The sequence below is a fragment of the Synchiropus splendidus genome, chromosome 1 (genome assembly GCF_027744825.2).
Source record: "Synchiropus splendidus isolate RoL2022-P1 chromosome 1, RoL_Sspl_1.0, whole genome shotgun sequence".
NCBI lineage: Eukaryota > Metazoa > Chordata > Actinopteri > Syngnathiformes > Callionymidae > Synchiropus > Synchiropus splendidus.
Genome location: NC_071334.1, coordinates 23443733 through 23457451, shown reverse-complemented (window position 1 = coordinate 23457451; position 13719 = coordinate 23443733). Strand labels below are relative to the sequence as shown.

The following is a 13719-nucleotide window of genomic DNA, read 5'->3' as shown; positions in this document are numbered from 1 at the left end:
GTTGATCCAGACCACAACCTCCCGTCACAGGAACATCTTTTCCCCTCTGCCACCGGATTGATGAACATGTGATCCTTGTTGTTTGTGGGTTATTTGTTTACTGTTTCTGTTTATTTTATTATTATGATTATAGCTATTATTATGTTTGCACGTTTTCCAAAGCACTTTCCTAGTTGGTGGGATCCCCACTGACCATGGCAATAAATCTGATTCTGATTCCGATATTAGAAAATGGTCTGATACTGGTTTTGTCATTCGTTTGACCAAAGTAACTACTAAAATCCAGGCAGACAGCCTCGTAAATGAGCATCAGTCAATATATTAAATGTAATCATATACCTTTACACTCTCGGTCCATGTCTGACGTTGAACTGCAATCCACGTACAAACATCCATATGATATAAACCGACAAAAGAGCAACTTTCATCAACAATCTGACATACAACATCCACCAGACCAAATGATAAGTGGCAAGTGAAGACAAAGTTATAACTTATGGGTACGGTCAGTGCACTTGTGGGAAAAAATGTAGATTTCACACACACTCTTACAGAGTTGAATACTCTTCTGAAACAGCGTACGAGTCTGATCTGACAGGTAAAATAATCCTGTGCTTAACCTAAACTCCAGGCACAGCAAAGACAAACCGGTAGCCACACAACTTGAAGGTGCTGTTTTGTAAACGCTTTCATTGTGAATCTTCCTCATGGTTGAAAAGAGGGAGGGACAGAAAAGAGGATATACCAGTGGGAGAACTTCCTGGTCTCCTCAGTGTTTCCATGTCTGATGATTATCTGTTTGGCATCGACGTACTGTCTACCGTACTTGATCGCCTTACATAGGGAGCTACACATTCCCCCCTTTGGGCAGAAAGAATATACAAGAGCATTCAGGGAAAAGGCAATGGCTTATAAGGGATAAACCAACAGCGAAGACCTACTCATAGAACTGAAGTTACTTCCTGGTAGCATAACAATACCAACAAAGCCTTTACTTGAACTTTAATCTTGTATAGTTCCTGTATCTGATGTGACCAAGAGGGAGCAGTTGTAGATGTGCCTTTGGTCCTGTGATGAGTTTGATTTCAACCTCTATATAAGGAAGAGTCCGAATGGGAAAAGGTACTTGTATGGAGCACTGAAGGCCTTGTTAGAGTTACCAGTGAAGACTTTTGATCATCGATAAATTGAAGTAGCGAACACTGAGTAGAGCTTGAACAAGCAGCCCAAGCCACTGAAGATGTCGGAGGGAGGTTCATACAAGGCAGCAGTGGACAGACCAACATGGCAACCGCATGGCGATCCAGGGAGCAAGATTGGGGACTTCTACAGACTGGTGGTGTCCTTCTTCTCCAGGATGACCTCTGAGCAGTGGAGGTTGTTGAAGTCGGGCACTCCAGATGTGGAGACGAAAGTCATGATGACCGACATCCTGCTTAACTTCAGCCACAGTGTTTCAGAAGTTCTTTTAATGGCATACCAGAACAACCACACAAGTATCACAGAGGAGTGTGCTTTGGCCAGCATAGGAAACGTACTGAGTCAAAGGTCTAGGCTCCAGGAGGATGCTGCCGGACCAAGCGCAAATGCCATGACAACTCTGGTAGTTAAAGAGGGAACTGGCAGCGCCCCTGGCAAATTCCACTGACTCTCAAATGCCTGTTGAGTGAAAGGCTCAGAGCCGGAGCAGATTTGAGTCTATGTTTTTCACCCAACAATTCTTTCTTCACAGCACCATCATTCAATAAAACAACAGAAACACTCGGACTAATCCAGGCCCAAGATGTCAGCAGTTGCTGCAGTCGACGTCTGCTAGATATGATTTACGCAAAACATGACAAGAGTCAGATTAAGACTTAAGGGTTAAGACTTTTTAACATTAGCTGTACTGACTCCACCTGCTACTGACTGAAAGAATTCATAACATTTACATGGGGACATCCTGGCCGAGAATGGACGCACTGGAAAAGTCTTTCATTGTCTGAAACAGAATAAAAAGATTCTTTATGAGGAGAAAACTTTTCCTCAGGTGCTCTAGCTATTCCCAATAATGTTATTTACAACCACACTTGTGCTATATGCACATGTGAAATACATTGGGCCTGAAAAAGGTGGGGTAATGTCAGGTCCCATTTCATATTGATATGAACGTCAGTACGAGAAAAGCAAGTCCCTCATGTACACCCATACTGTCCTACATTTATTCTGATTCCGATTAGGATAGTATTTCTGTAAAGATCAATTTTGCATCAGAGTACATGATAGGTTGATTGAAAACCACTTGCATTCCTTGATTCAATGTTTATTTTTATAAGAGAAATTACACTACATTGCGCAAAGAAAATTCAACTAACCCAAAAGAAAACAAGAGCAAGTTTAAGCCAAATCTGTGTTCATCTGAAAACACAAAGTAATGTTCTGACTTCCACTGAGCAGTCACACTTTCTGTAAGAGAGAAATTAGGAAGCCGAGTGAAAAGAAGGATCTTCTTATGTCCTTAACAGGGCAACGCATTAAGTCAGTGGAGCTTCTTAGCAGATAGTTTAGCCAGTGGCTACGCTACTCCCGGCTGACTCGATGGCGCATCCCTCAGATCAGCCAACAGTCCTCCACCAAGATCCAGCAACCAATCCATTGATTAGCATTTAGCCCGCTTGGCTGCCGGTGCATCTCCTGTGCAGGCAACAATGATGACACTGGGTGGAGTCAAAGTCATAAATGACAATGTCTTCAACTTTCCATACCATCTTCTGAGGTGGGGAGTGGCTCCTGCTGAGTCTTGATGGTGTAAATGACACCGCTTGCTGTCTTTCTAGTTTCTGTTGATGTAGAATTGACAGATATATGAGGTCAATGTGGATCTGCGAGAGTTCAAAAGCTGTCAGTTACCTGCATGAAGCACTGCTAACCTACAGCAGGAGGAAACTGATGCTCTGGAATCCGAATCTGACAGTCCGAACAATAAACTACTAAAGGGGCACAATAGGAAGATAGCAGGCCGATACTGATACACGACTCAGATGTGCGAGCACACAAATCAAAGGATACAGGTTGGCAATGTCGTAAGGACCACGGAGCTCCAGAGGCTGAAGGCACAAACATTCTGTCCGTTATCTTTATAACGTCTCTTGACACTCACACTTACCCGTTCTGCTGCACTTGACACAATCACATTCTGGAACATAATGACATGACACTTCAGTCCCAACCCCATGCGCACACACAACGAAAAGAGACGATAACACAAACCTTTCCTTTACAACATTCCACCAGACTGACAGCGTTGGCGATTGTGTAGCGTCGCATAGTGGCATCTCTGATCGCAGCAGAGTACGACACCTCAAAGAAAACGCCTCTTTCTATGGCCTGGCCACACACATACACACTCGCATGTAAACAAACGAAAATAAAGCCACAGAGAAACCAATGTAATGCCGAGAGGGGTCCTGGCTATGAAGTCACTCACCCCAAAAACAGGCGACCGCTTGAATAAAAACGGACGTTTCTCAGTGACACAAATGCAGATGATGTCAATATCGAAGGTCATACAGGCAGCCTACACACAAACACAAATTAGTAGTCTGGCACCACAAAACCACTATAACATCTTCTAAGTGTATATAACTTACATGGAAAAGTTTCTCTGTACTGGGCTGGACAGCCAGAAGGTCAAACTGTTTGTACTCAGTAGCATTAGGCCTCTGAATACACACGCACACCATTAATCAGTACTGGCTTACTGATATCAGCAATTCAGGTTTTTATTGCATTATGATGATTTAAATCTCTTACTTACATAGTGACTGTGGTCTGTCATCACTATGGTTAGTCTGTTCAGCACTCGGATCGGTCGAGAGCGCCCCTGTGTCGTTTTATTACATTTTGGTGAGTCAAAAATATGCAATTTCATATTGGGATATTGATGATAACACACCTGGACAATGGGCAACTCATCGAATAACTCACTGATCAACTTTGGAGATGGAATCTCCTGCAGAGAGAAAAAGAGATCAGGAAGTTTGTGTGTCTGATCGTATGTGAAGCAGTGCTAGTGGTTGTGCCAGTGACTGACCGGCTTCTTCTTGCCAGCAGGTTCAAACACATAGTTGATGGCAACTGTCGAAAAACCAACTGCAGGAAGACACGGGAGAAGGTTGATCATTGATGCCATCTGACTAAAAATAAGGGAACAGATTGCCCTTGGATTTTTGCGTTTGTTGTGAGTTTGCTAATAGTTTATTTTCTTTATTCCTTAGTCATATTTTGATCGATAATCACTTTTTAATCGAGTCATAATGTGCCTCTTGTTATTTTCGAGATTATTCCTTCATTAATGTTTACTCCATTGTTGAGTGCCTGTTGTCTCTCTCAAATGTATTACCTGACTCTGATTGTGTTTTAAACGAATATTATTACAGAAGTTACTCATGCACCAAAACAGCAATGAGACAGTTCAGGAATTATTTTATGGTTGCAGAGCTTTGGCCCATTACCATTACCAAGCAGACAGAAAATAAAATGTCGGAAAAAATGTGTTGTTGCTGCTTGATTACTAGCACTCGGGAGTTGGGCATATAAAACCTACTTTCACAGTCCACCAAAGTGTCCATTTCTTGGGTTTATAAAGACACACCGCACAATGGAATCAATAAAAAAAAAACTTCCATGATTCAAGAATTGCTGGCTCAGAGCAATCATGATGGGTTTTAAAAAATCTTACGATTGTGCCTAGATAAAACATTAACAAAACACAAAATCACACCAGTCACATAAAAGTTGATTTATTTTAGTGATTCGATTGCAAACTGTGTTTTATAATGCCGGGGTTTAAAGGTAGCTCTAAACAGAGAAGGGCAAGTTGGAAGACCCACAAGTTCCATTCACCTGTTGCAACCAGTGAAAACTCTCCACAAAACATTGTTTTCAACAGTGCCATACCAGGATGGAACATTCTTTGAAAAGATGGCAATATTACAACAGTTAAACAAGTGAGGACTAACAAAACACATTTGAGCACATTCATATTGCAATCCTATTCTGGAGCTGCTGAAATGAACACAATACTATATGCTTCTTCGTACTAGTAGTCATATTAATTGCTGCTAAATCATTTAGCATGTTTCAAGTGATAGTGTCTCCGAGTTTCTATGAAATGATGAAAAATCTGATTGTATGGTGAAGACTGCAGGCTATATGACAAATGAAAAAAAAACAACAGCAACTATAATGTACCTTATTAAGAGTTTTTTTAAGTGGAAGCAATACTTCTACTAGAAAGTGCTACTGAATACTAGTCTCGTCAGAATCATGTTGTCTGTTGGGTTTCATGTCCGTTTCTTAGTAGATTATTGAACTGAAATTTAAACTCAGTTGCCGGTAATAATTGTACGGCGGCCAGAGTGAAATTTTTATTTATTTATTTTTTTCTCCACTTAAGTTGGAGGTGTGAATGTTTCCGACTCATGTACTAGGGTAGGTAGACCGCGTCCTTTGCGCCGGGAAGGGAGGACAATATGCTACAGTTGTGATCTAGTACCCAAATATACAGTTGGTTCCACACTCACGGTGAGCAGCTTTCTCCACCAGAGCCCGCAGCGTTTGTTTATCTTCACAAAAAATCACGTTCAGATCCATGAAGGCGGCCATGACGGCGGAGTAGCCCAGGAACCACTTCCGCAGGTCCGCTGAGGCTCATGGGAAGTGTAGTCATATGCCGACTGCTAGCGGGCTCCATCAGAGCTCCCCATTGTGTGACAAAGTGAATTGCGCAGTGAAAGGCTCCCACAAGAATAGCAAGATGACAATGACAGCAACTGTTTAACACTATAATTTGTTTTTAACTAAAGACTTTATTTAGTTATTCGGTGTTTGACAAATTATATGTTTCCTATTAATCTGGTATTTCCCATTTTTAATGCAAAATATATCCTCTGTACAATGATAAAGTGTGTTCAGCTGCGGTAGTAACTAGCCACAACAGTGAAATCATCGGACGCGCCAGTGTACGGTGTAATCACTGGCCGTAAGCCTTTCATTTGTTTGTAGTGTCCAAAATGTCGGATTCTATAGCGGCCAGTACGGGTCATCTGTGAGGTGTGCCACTCCACTGTGGTGTTGCTTTGGCGACCAGATCCTTTCAGCCAGTGGAACCTGCAGACAGAACAAAGATCAGTAACACCACACAACATACAGTACTTCACTCACTTCTTACACTCACCTGGTCTCCCATGAGGCATCATTGTGGATCACCTCCCAGGTGTTGGTTCTGTTGTCATGAATCTCCACAGTCACAAAGGATTTGTCTCTCTGCGGAATAAAACAGAGAAGACTGGGTCAGTTCATGAGGACTCACACACCTTTATGAAGATGAATGCTCATACTATGTCTCCAGAGTGTCGTGGGTTTCCCGCCACGAAAGTTACCGAGACCACGTCACCCTGAAACACCAGAAAAGTCAGCTAGAGACCAAAGCACTGCCTGCATAGTATTCCTGCTCCTGGACCTCTTACCTGTCTATAGACGGGGTACACCTGCTCCAGCACATCACCAAAGGTCATATTAGTCGGGGCTTTGTCAGTCTGCGGCGCTGGTACCAGATTGATCAGATTTTTTTCAAAGAAAGGAGGTGCAGGGCCACTGGGAAGATCTGATACTCTGTTCTGAAAAAGAGAAACATTCATAAATACATATAAGAAATGAATGTATTCTTGTGTTCTGAAGGAGAACTAACTTGGGCAATGGCGCGGGCCAAGGTCCGGTATTGGAGAATGTAAGCACTGAGTGTGTGTGGACCGTAGATGGTGGAAGCTCCCTCATACCGCTGGATCTAAAAGACAAGATTACATGAATGCAGACAAGGGCAACACCATGTGCGTGTTTTGGGTGTGTATACCTGGTACTCCTCATAGGTCGTGATGTAATGTGTGTAAACATTACTCAGGCCTGCAATCACCACCTCCAAGTTTTGGAATGAACCTTCAGACTGAAGCTCCTAAACCACAAACACAAGTGCACGCACACAGCCATAAACATACAAAATCAATGCCTATTCTTTTTCCTTTTCCTTTACAAGGATGTGGCAATGCGTGGTGTCTCACCTGTTTAACTGCCTCTCTCAGCCGCCGGCCGGACATGGTGCTGACACACACACAAACACACAGTTAACTGATAATGTCTTAGAGCACAACTTGGGGGTCAATATTCATTACGTCATCTCTCCTGGAATGGCTACAACAGCGACTGATCCAATGGTAATCATTTGAACGTCAACAATCTTTGGGTGCCATGGCAAAGGCTTGTTCATCTGCACACAGACATACACACCAACATGTTGGAATGAAATCCTCACTGACTGTGTGTCATCATCACCTCTCCTGTGCTGAGCAGGATGGGTTTTGGACTATGACATTCTGTGGTCTCGTTGGAAGGCTTTCCCAGGAGAGCATCTCTGATCCCGTCCCAGAATGGGTCACCCTCCGTTGCCCCTGCACAGACCCAAAAATGGACATGGATTAGGTTTAGACCAGCTTTGCTAGTGTTTCCCTGCAGCTCGATACAGCATCCCCATAAAAATGTGTGTAAGCCAATGGTGTTCAGGGAAGCTTGTTTACCCTGAGTAAAGTTGAGGTCTCCTCCTCCATCTGTTGTCCCAGCGGCAAAACTGTGACCCAGAGCAGGTTTGCATGTCCTTCCCTGAAACACAGACACATGTTATCACCAAGTATAGGAGACGAAGCATTAATGATTTTATGACTTTGTGACTGACTGAGTGTGTGTTGTTGATCTTGACAGTCACGTTTGTCATGTCCACCCATTGATGCGCTGCATGGAGGGGGCCCGTGACTTCCTCTACTGCGCTTCTGTAAAGGTCCTGCAGGGGGCGTCACTTTTCAAACATATACGCACAAAACATGCGCACACTTGCTGACACACCTACCTTCCCCTTCATGTATATATTGTGTCCAATTATTCTAGTGCTGTCAAACATGTCCTCACCAGGTCCAAACGCCAAACACATTCTGCTCTGGAATGACATTCATGATGGTTACTGCGTGTGCATTTGCTCTTGGGTGCATTTGTCGGTCTGTTACCCCTCCAACTGGACAGGAGCTGTTCAGATAGTCACATTTCAGTCCAGTGTTGATGCATCGTGGTCCTTTAGTGTTTGGGCTAACATCTCCAAGGTTACTTGACGAGAACCCAGCCACAAAGTTTCCCTATGACCAACACACTCACAGATATGAGCACAGAAACTAAACTCATAAACGGTCATCATGAGAAGACTGCTGTCACCTGTCCTGGTAGAGCTCCGTGGTTCTTGTCCTGCTCCATCAGGTAGGAGGCGTACCCCATGTTGTCGCTACTCACCATGCGGTTGGTGAAGTTCATGCTGACGGCATGGACTGCAAACCAGCTGATGGAACCGCAACACATACTCTATGTGTAAGTACCTTCAAAACCTGGGACAAAACTAGTGTCATCACCTGAGCATCCCAATTCCATCTCCATCCAAGTCAGTGAACTTCAGCACCAGCACCTGCTTGTCAGTATTGCTATTGTACCTGTAAGAAAGTGTGACAGAAATCAGTGGCATTTGACGGCCTGGGTTGTACTGACAGCTCGTGGCTACCTGTCTCTTTCCTCTTGCGGGTTATTCATGTACGAGTGAGGACTTCGGTTTAGGCTGCTTTCATCCAGAACTCCTCGGTTCCTGAAGATTCGTCCAGGTCGCATGTTCTGGTGGGCGATGTCTATACTCTAGCACCACATTCACAAACAGCATGAGCTTTGTGCACAGCTCTTACACGTCTACACACGTACCTTCACGATGCCATCGACTAGAGGCTGGATGGAAGCTGGGATGTATCCACTGCTGGTGATAATGAAAAGTGTGTACTGGAAATATCCGGCTGGACCTGCGTGTGTATGCGTGCCACTCATCACCACATTGTCCTGACGATACTGATCGCCATATTTCACCTGCAGAGCCTTCAGAACCTGCACACACATCATTTCAGCTTTTTTCCGTGGTGGAGCTTGTTTGTACGTGTAAATGTGAGTGTTCACCTCCAGTCGGAGTCTCTGTGATATCATGCCCACATCTGCTGTCACAAACACGACTCTCTTATTCCCGTCATCAATGATGAAAGCGCGACTAAACAGGCGGGTATGTATTCCGGCAGCCTTCTGATTTGGATTAGCGTATCCCATCTGAACGTTGACACACACGTAGAGCTCACGTAAGTCATGTTTCGCTTGTATATAAACACAGACATTTCAAAACCCACCAGCGGAATGTCAGCTGCGGGTCCGGTGCAGTCGGCCCGGCCAATTCCAATTAGGTATGGATTCTTTGGAGTCGGAGGTGTAGTTGGTTCGTGTGTAGTAATAATCGGGGGTCTTGTTGTTCTCAGGTCTGAAGAAAAAGTAAAGTAAACATGCATCAATGTTGTGGACATCAATAGTTGTACAAATTTCAACCTCAGATGTTTCGAGCTTAAGACAAAAACTCTATTTTTTCAGTATTGACACCTCAATGCAGCTTCTCAGGATGCTTCAAACACCCAAGCGTTGGGCTTGGGGGAAAAAAATCAAATATATTGCAATTTATTTTCATGACAATATAAACTATCGATAATTCTGCCCAGCTTAAGCGCATCTCCTGCTCAAGTAGAGCTGCAAACTTTTATTTTCAACACCAACTATTGTCAAATGTATACCAAGGACTCTTTGCTGGATTCACATCGCTGATGTTTGCCAGCTTGAATGCAGCCAACTGTCACTCATCAATGCCATTGCACAAGTGACCCACAGACTGCACTCATAATATAGTTATATTCACAATATTTTTAAATGAATAATTCAGAATAATAAAAAAAGCAATGTAAACCAGAATCGTGATATAAATGAAATAGGCACAAGCATCAGGAAACTGTTGAATCGGGACAAATGCATATCGTCCCAGCCCCACCCAAATGTCATTTGACACCAGATATAAATGGCAGAGAAGGACAAGAACTATCTGCAAGCGGTCCTCTTAGACCTGGCCAGTGCTTATGGGTCAGTTACTCATGAGGTATAACTTTGTCAGAGGCTCATCAAAGCAAATTTCCAGGAGCTTGAGTTCTGTTTACAACTGAGATAATGCCTGGCAACCCTTAACATAAAGGCAGACTGTGCCTGGCCTGTATTATTTGTGCCTTCGGCGAGTGGATGGAGGGAAACTTGACAAGGATATTTCATCACACATGCACCAGACACAAGTTGGACAACCTCGGAAGCAACATCACAGTGCCGATTAAACCCAGCAAATACTGAAGCATCTCTTTGTCAGGGGCCAGTTCACAAACTGGAGGTTCATATCGATGCTTCTATAGACGCCTATTAAAGTTGTTGGTACTCCTAAGGAAGCTGAAAAAAACCTCAAAGACACCTCATTGAGCTGCGTTTGCCTGATTGGCTGGAGCAAAAACTTGCACAACCCGGGCCATTGGAAGACTGGTTCGAGGACCCCTGCTGTATAGAATTTTATTTTTCCTTTTCTTTTTAATGTTAACCAGGATACAATGTTACGCAGAGGGAACAAATGATAGTATTTACAGATGCGGTGGAGAGTTGGGGGCGCGAAACGTTTACTTCTCCCTGGAGGGGCGCAAAAGGAAATAGCTAGAATCACTGCTGTACAGCAGCAAAGGCCTCTCTTTCTCAATCCCAAACATAGTGGAGGAGCACAAATGTGTGTGTGGACATGAACAGCTGATTGAATTTCCCATTTCATTAATGCAAATTCCACGTTCCTCAATTGAAAAACGTGACTGATTTAAGCGATTGAAGTCGCAGCAAAAACACATGCCGCAGTCAATCATCAGCCATTGGCCTCCTCTTAACACACCCATAGTCAATGTAAAATGATAAAAGAGATGACTCACCCTCATCTGATGTATCTGTAGTTAGCAGGACAATGAGAGTGACGCTGACTGCTGTCATGCCGATGAAGAGAACTATGAGAGTCACCTCCAGAGCAGACAGGCCGCAACACACAGACTTCTTCTTCATGGTGGCTGTCTTCACATGAACATGTATATTAATTCACACAAAAACAGAAGTGCTCTCACGCCTACACAAATATACAGGTTAACAACAGCACTTGCTTGAACGCACATCTTCACAAAGGTCAGCTTGGTCTTATATAATGCAGTGACGCATGTGCATTTGCTACACATTGTTAGATTGGTTTTGTTTTGTCCTAATAAAACACAACAAAAGATATAAAACAGCAAGGCCTAACTCCAGTTCTGTGGTGGTCCATCAACAACTGATAACATTTCTGGGAACAATTATTTGATGTAAGTCAATGACACATGATGCAAACTTTTTTATGAGCTGCTGTTTTGCTATTTAATTATTGATTTTTAATCCCAATTTTTTTCTTGATTTAACAAAATAATTTTCACATGATCAGTGCATGAATCAATCATTGAGGGTGATTGACAGTTAATATCATCTCCCTGGCACAACACATGCTGGACAAACAATCCTACCTTAATATTACCTAATGGAAATACTACAACAACAGTTCTGATAAGTGGAAGACCAAAAAGATAGCTCTGCATAGATTAATAAACTTTTGCTTTCGTTTTCACGTGTCTTGTATACATGTACATGCATACGCTTATGGACACACACACCATTACACCCAGTTATCTATACATGACAGGAGGCACCAATGCAACCAAACATGGTATTTTTAAGTTGAGCGCTGTTTTGTTCGTGACTCACCTGTTGCAGGTCGAGAGAATGAGATGTGATGGCTTGTTATCTCTCTGATACATGTGAGAGGTGGGTGGAGCCAGCTGCTGAGCAAAGGTTACATCCAAACTCGCCTGCACGCTAGTGATTATCACACCTGATCGCTGATTGTTTATACAAAGATCTGATTACAAATCTGTGGATGGACAATAAGTTTTATGACGAGCTGTCAGGTGTCCTCAGGTCTCACATGTATTCATGCAAAGGCACACACACACACCTATACGCACACACACAAAGAGCAATGGTGGAGAAACGGGTCTTTGTTTGGCTGGTGGGAAAACAAATAAACCAAATGACTTCCTTGTCTTCTTGCAGAACTCTGTCCACCGTTTGTCCACTGTGCCATGTGTTTCTGATGCTCTGAGTCTTATTTTTAGCCACCATACAGTGTTGCAGTCGAGACCACCCAACCTCAGCCTGAGTATAGACGGAGAGGGGCGTCATCAAGCTTGAGCACAAACCGAAAACAGCGACAGCATTTCAGTTCTCTTTTGAAAAAAAATGAGTAGTCTCTTTTGCAGTAGTAATAAACATGTGTGTCAGCATGACGTCTGTGTGTCTGCATGACGTCTTCAGCTTGTTTGTGGGTCTCGACTGTCTGGAGTTAGTTGGTCTGGATAACACAACACTACCATCTTGTGAAAACAGCATCATGGATACATTGTACATGGACATTTTGTGAAGTGATTCCAAAACCTTTCTCTCACATTGGGTGAAAGAAAGCCATTGCACTTGGAATACGTTCATTAAAACGAAAAATAGAGGATGCACTGCAACGCTTGAAATGTGTGTCAATGACAGGCAGGCAAGATTCCTATTTAAGATAAAATGGCATGAGTCAAAGTCGAGAGAAAAAGAGGTCGACCAAAAAAGTTAAGAGACGTTCCTTGAGATACGTGATCCTGCTGACTATTTTATTTATCATTAGATCACATTACATCACTTATTTGGTATTGGATATGGAAACATCAGTCATGAATGTGATGGTAAACAATAGCACCCGGGGTGAAAATCCTGACATTCATTTTCGTAAAAAACATAACTGACTTCCCTTCAGGAGTCCTCGTCTTTGTGAAAGGTAACATACGTAGCTAAGACTGCGTTGAGATACGGTTGCATTCTACAAATCCAAGTGTCCACAACGTTTCTGTTTAGGAGTGGCCATAAGTTCCTAGTCAACAGACTATCACATTCCCTATATTCACAATAGTGTTATTTACAATTAGATTGGACTCCTCCCTCTTCTTGTCTAGCCTTTGATGAAACTTGCTTGTTTCCTGTTTGCTGGTTCAATTACAACTTGAACTGGATAAGAGAACTCGGGTGTGAAAGCAATGATGAGGTTCGTGCCAGTTCATGTGCGACGCGTCATGGTACAAGAAACAAACAAGACACTTTTTTGAGTGAGAACAAGTATCAGCCATCGATTACTGTGGGATCTGGCATCACTGCGATGGGAACCTCAGGTCTACGCCGGAAAGGTTTGGAAATTAATCGGAAGAAGTTGGAAAACGGTCCCTCTTTAGGTCGCAGCAGATGATCCCTGATGGAGCAGGCTATGTACTGTTCGATCTCTGGCGTTTGCGTGTCCAACGACGCCAACACGTTAAGAGCCGGTCCCCATTTATTGCAAAGTTCTTTGAAGATGGTCTTTGGAAGTTTCTCCAGCATGGCTGGATTGATGTTCACCGAAACATCTGAGACCACACTCCATGTTGCGTCCAGGATCCTTTCAATGGAGGCGGATGGGTTGGTCATGGGCCAGGTGATCTGGGCTTTTTTGTAGATCAGAGTGACCAGTTTTTCAATGAGAATCCTTAGGAATATTTTCTGCTTCAGCCCTTGGGCTTTACATGATTGTTCTGGATCCTTCTCTTTCTTGATCACAGACTCGATGAGATTCAGGGT

General features: G+C 43.2%; 2 protein-coding genes across 2 annotated transcripts; both read right to left on the bottom strand.

Annotated features, from left to right (window-relative positions):
• Nucleotides 1-2286: 2286 nt before the first annotated feature.
• On the bottom strand, nt 2287-5792 carry rpp30 (ribonuclease P/MRP 30 subunit). Its single transcript, XM_053854577.1, has 12 exons — nt 5565-5792; nt 4073-4131; nt 3935-3991; nt 3797-3862; nt 3630-3701; nt 3467-3556; nt 3250-3366; nt 3146-3175; nt 3049-3086; nt 2890-2969; nt 2745-2819; nt 2287-2673 (listed from the first exon to the last, which is right to left on the bottom strand). Exons 1-12 carry the CDS (start codon nt 5644-5646, stop codon nt 2639-2641), a joined length of 801 nt encoding a protein of 266 aa, XP_053710552.1. The 5' UTR covers nt 5647-5792; the 3' UTR covers nt 2287-2638.
• Nucleotides 5793-5951: 159 nt separating this feature from the next.
• On the bottom strand, nt 5952-11057 carry asah2 (N-acylsphingosine amidohydrolase 2). The gene is made up of 20 exons (XM_053862993.1): nt 10929-11057; nt 9288-9415; nt 9067-9210; nt 8821-8997; nt 8630-8757; nt 8484-8561; nt 8293-8413; nt 8091-8216; nt 7937-8023; nt 7766-7870; nt 7611-7692; nt 7369-7484; nt 7209-7303; nt 7098-7137; nt 6893-6991; nt 6731-6826; nt 6510-6659; nt 6381-6437; nt 6218-6306; nt 5952-6150 (listed from the first exon to the last, which is right to left on the bottom strand). Exons 1-20 carry the CDS (start codon nt 11053-11055, stop codon nt 5952-5954), a joined length of 2244 nt encoding a protein of 747 aa, XP_053718968.1. The 5' UTR covers nt 11056-11057.
• Between the last annotated feature and the right edge of the window lie 2662 nt (nt 11058-13719).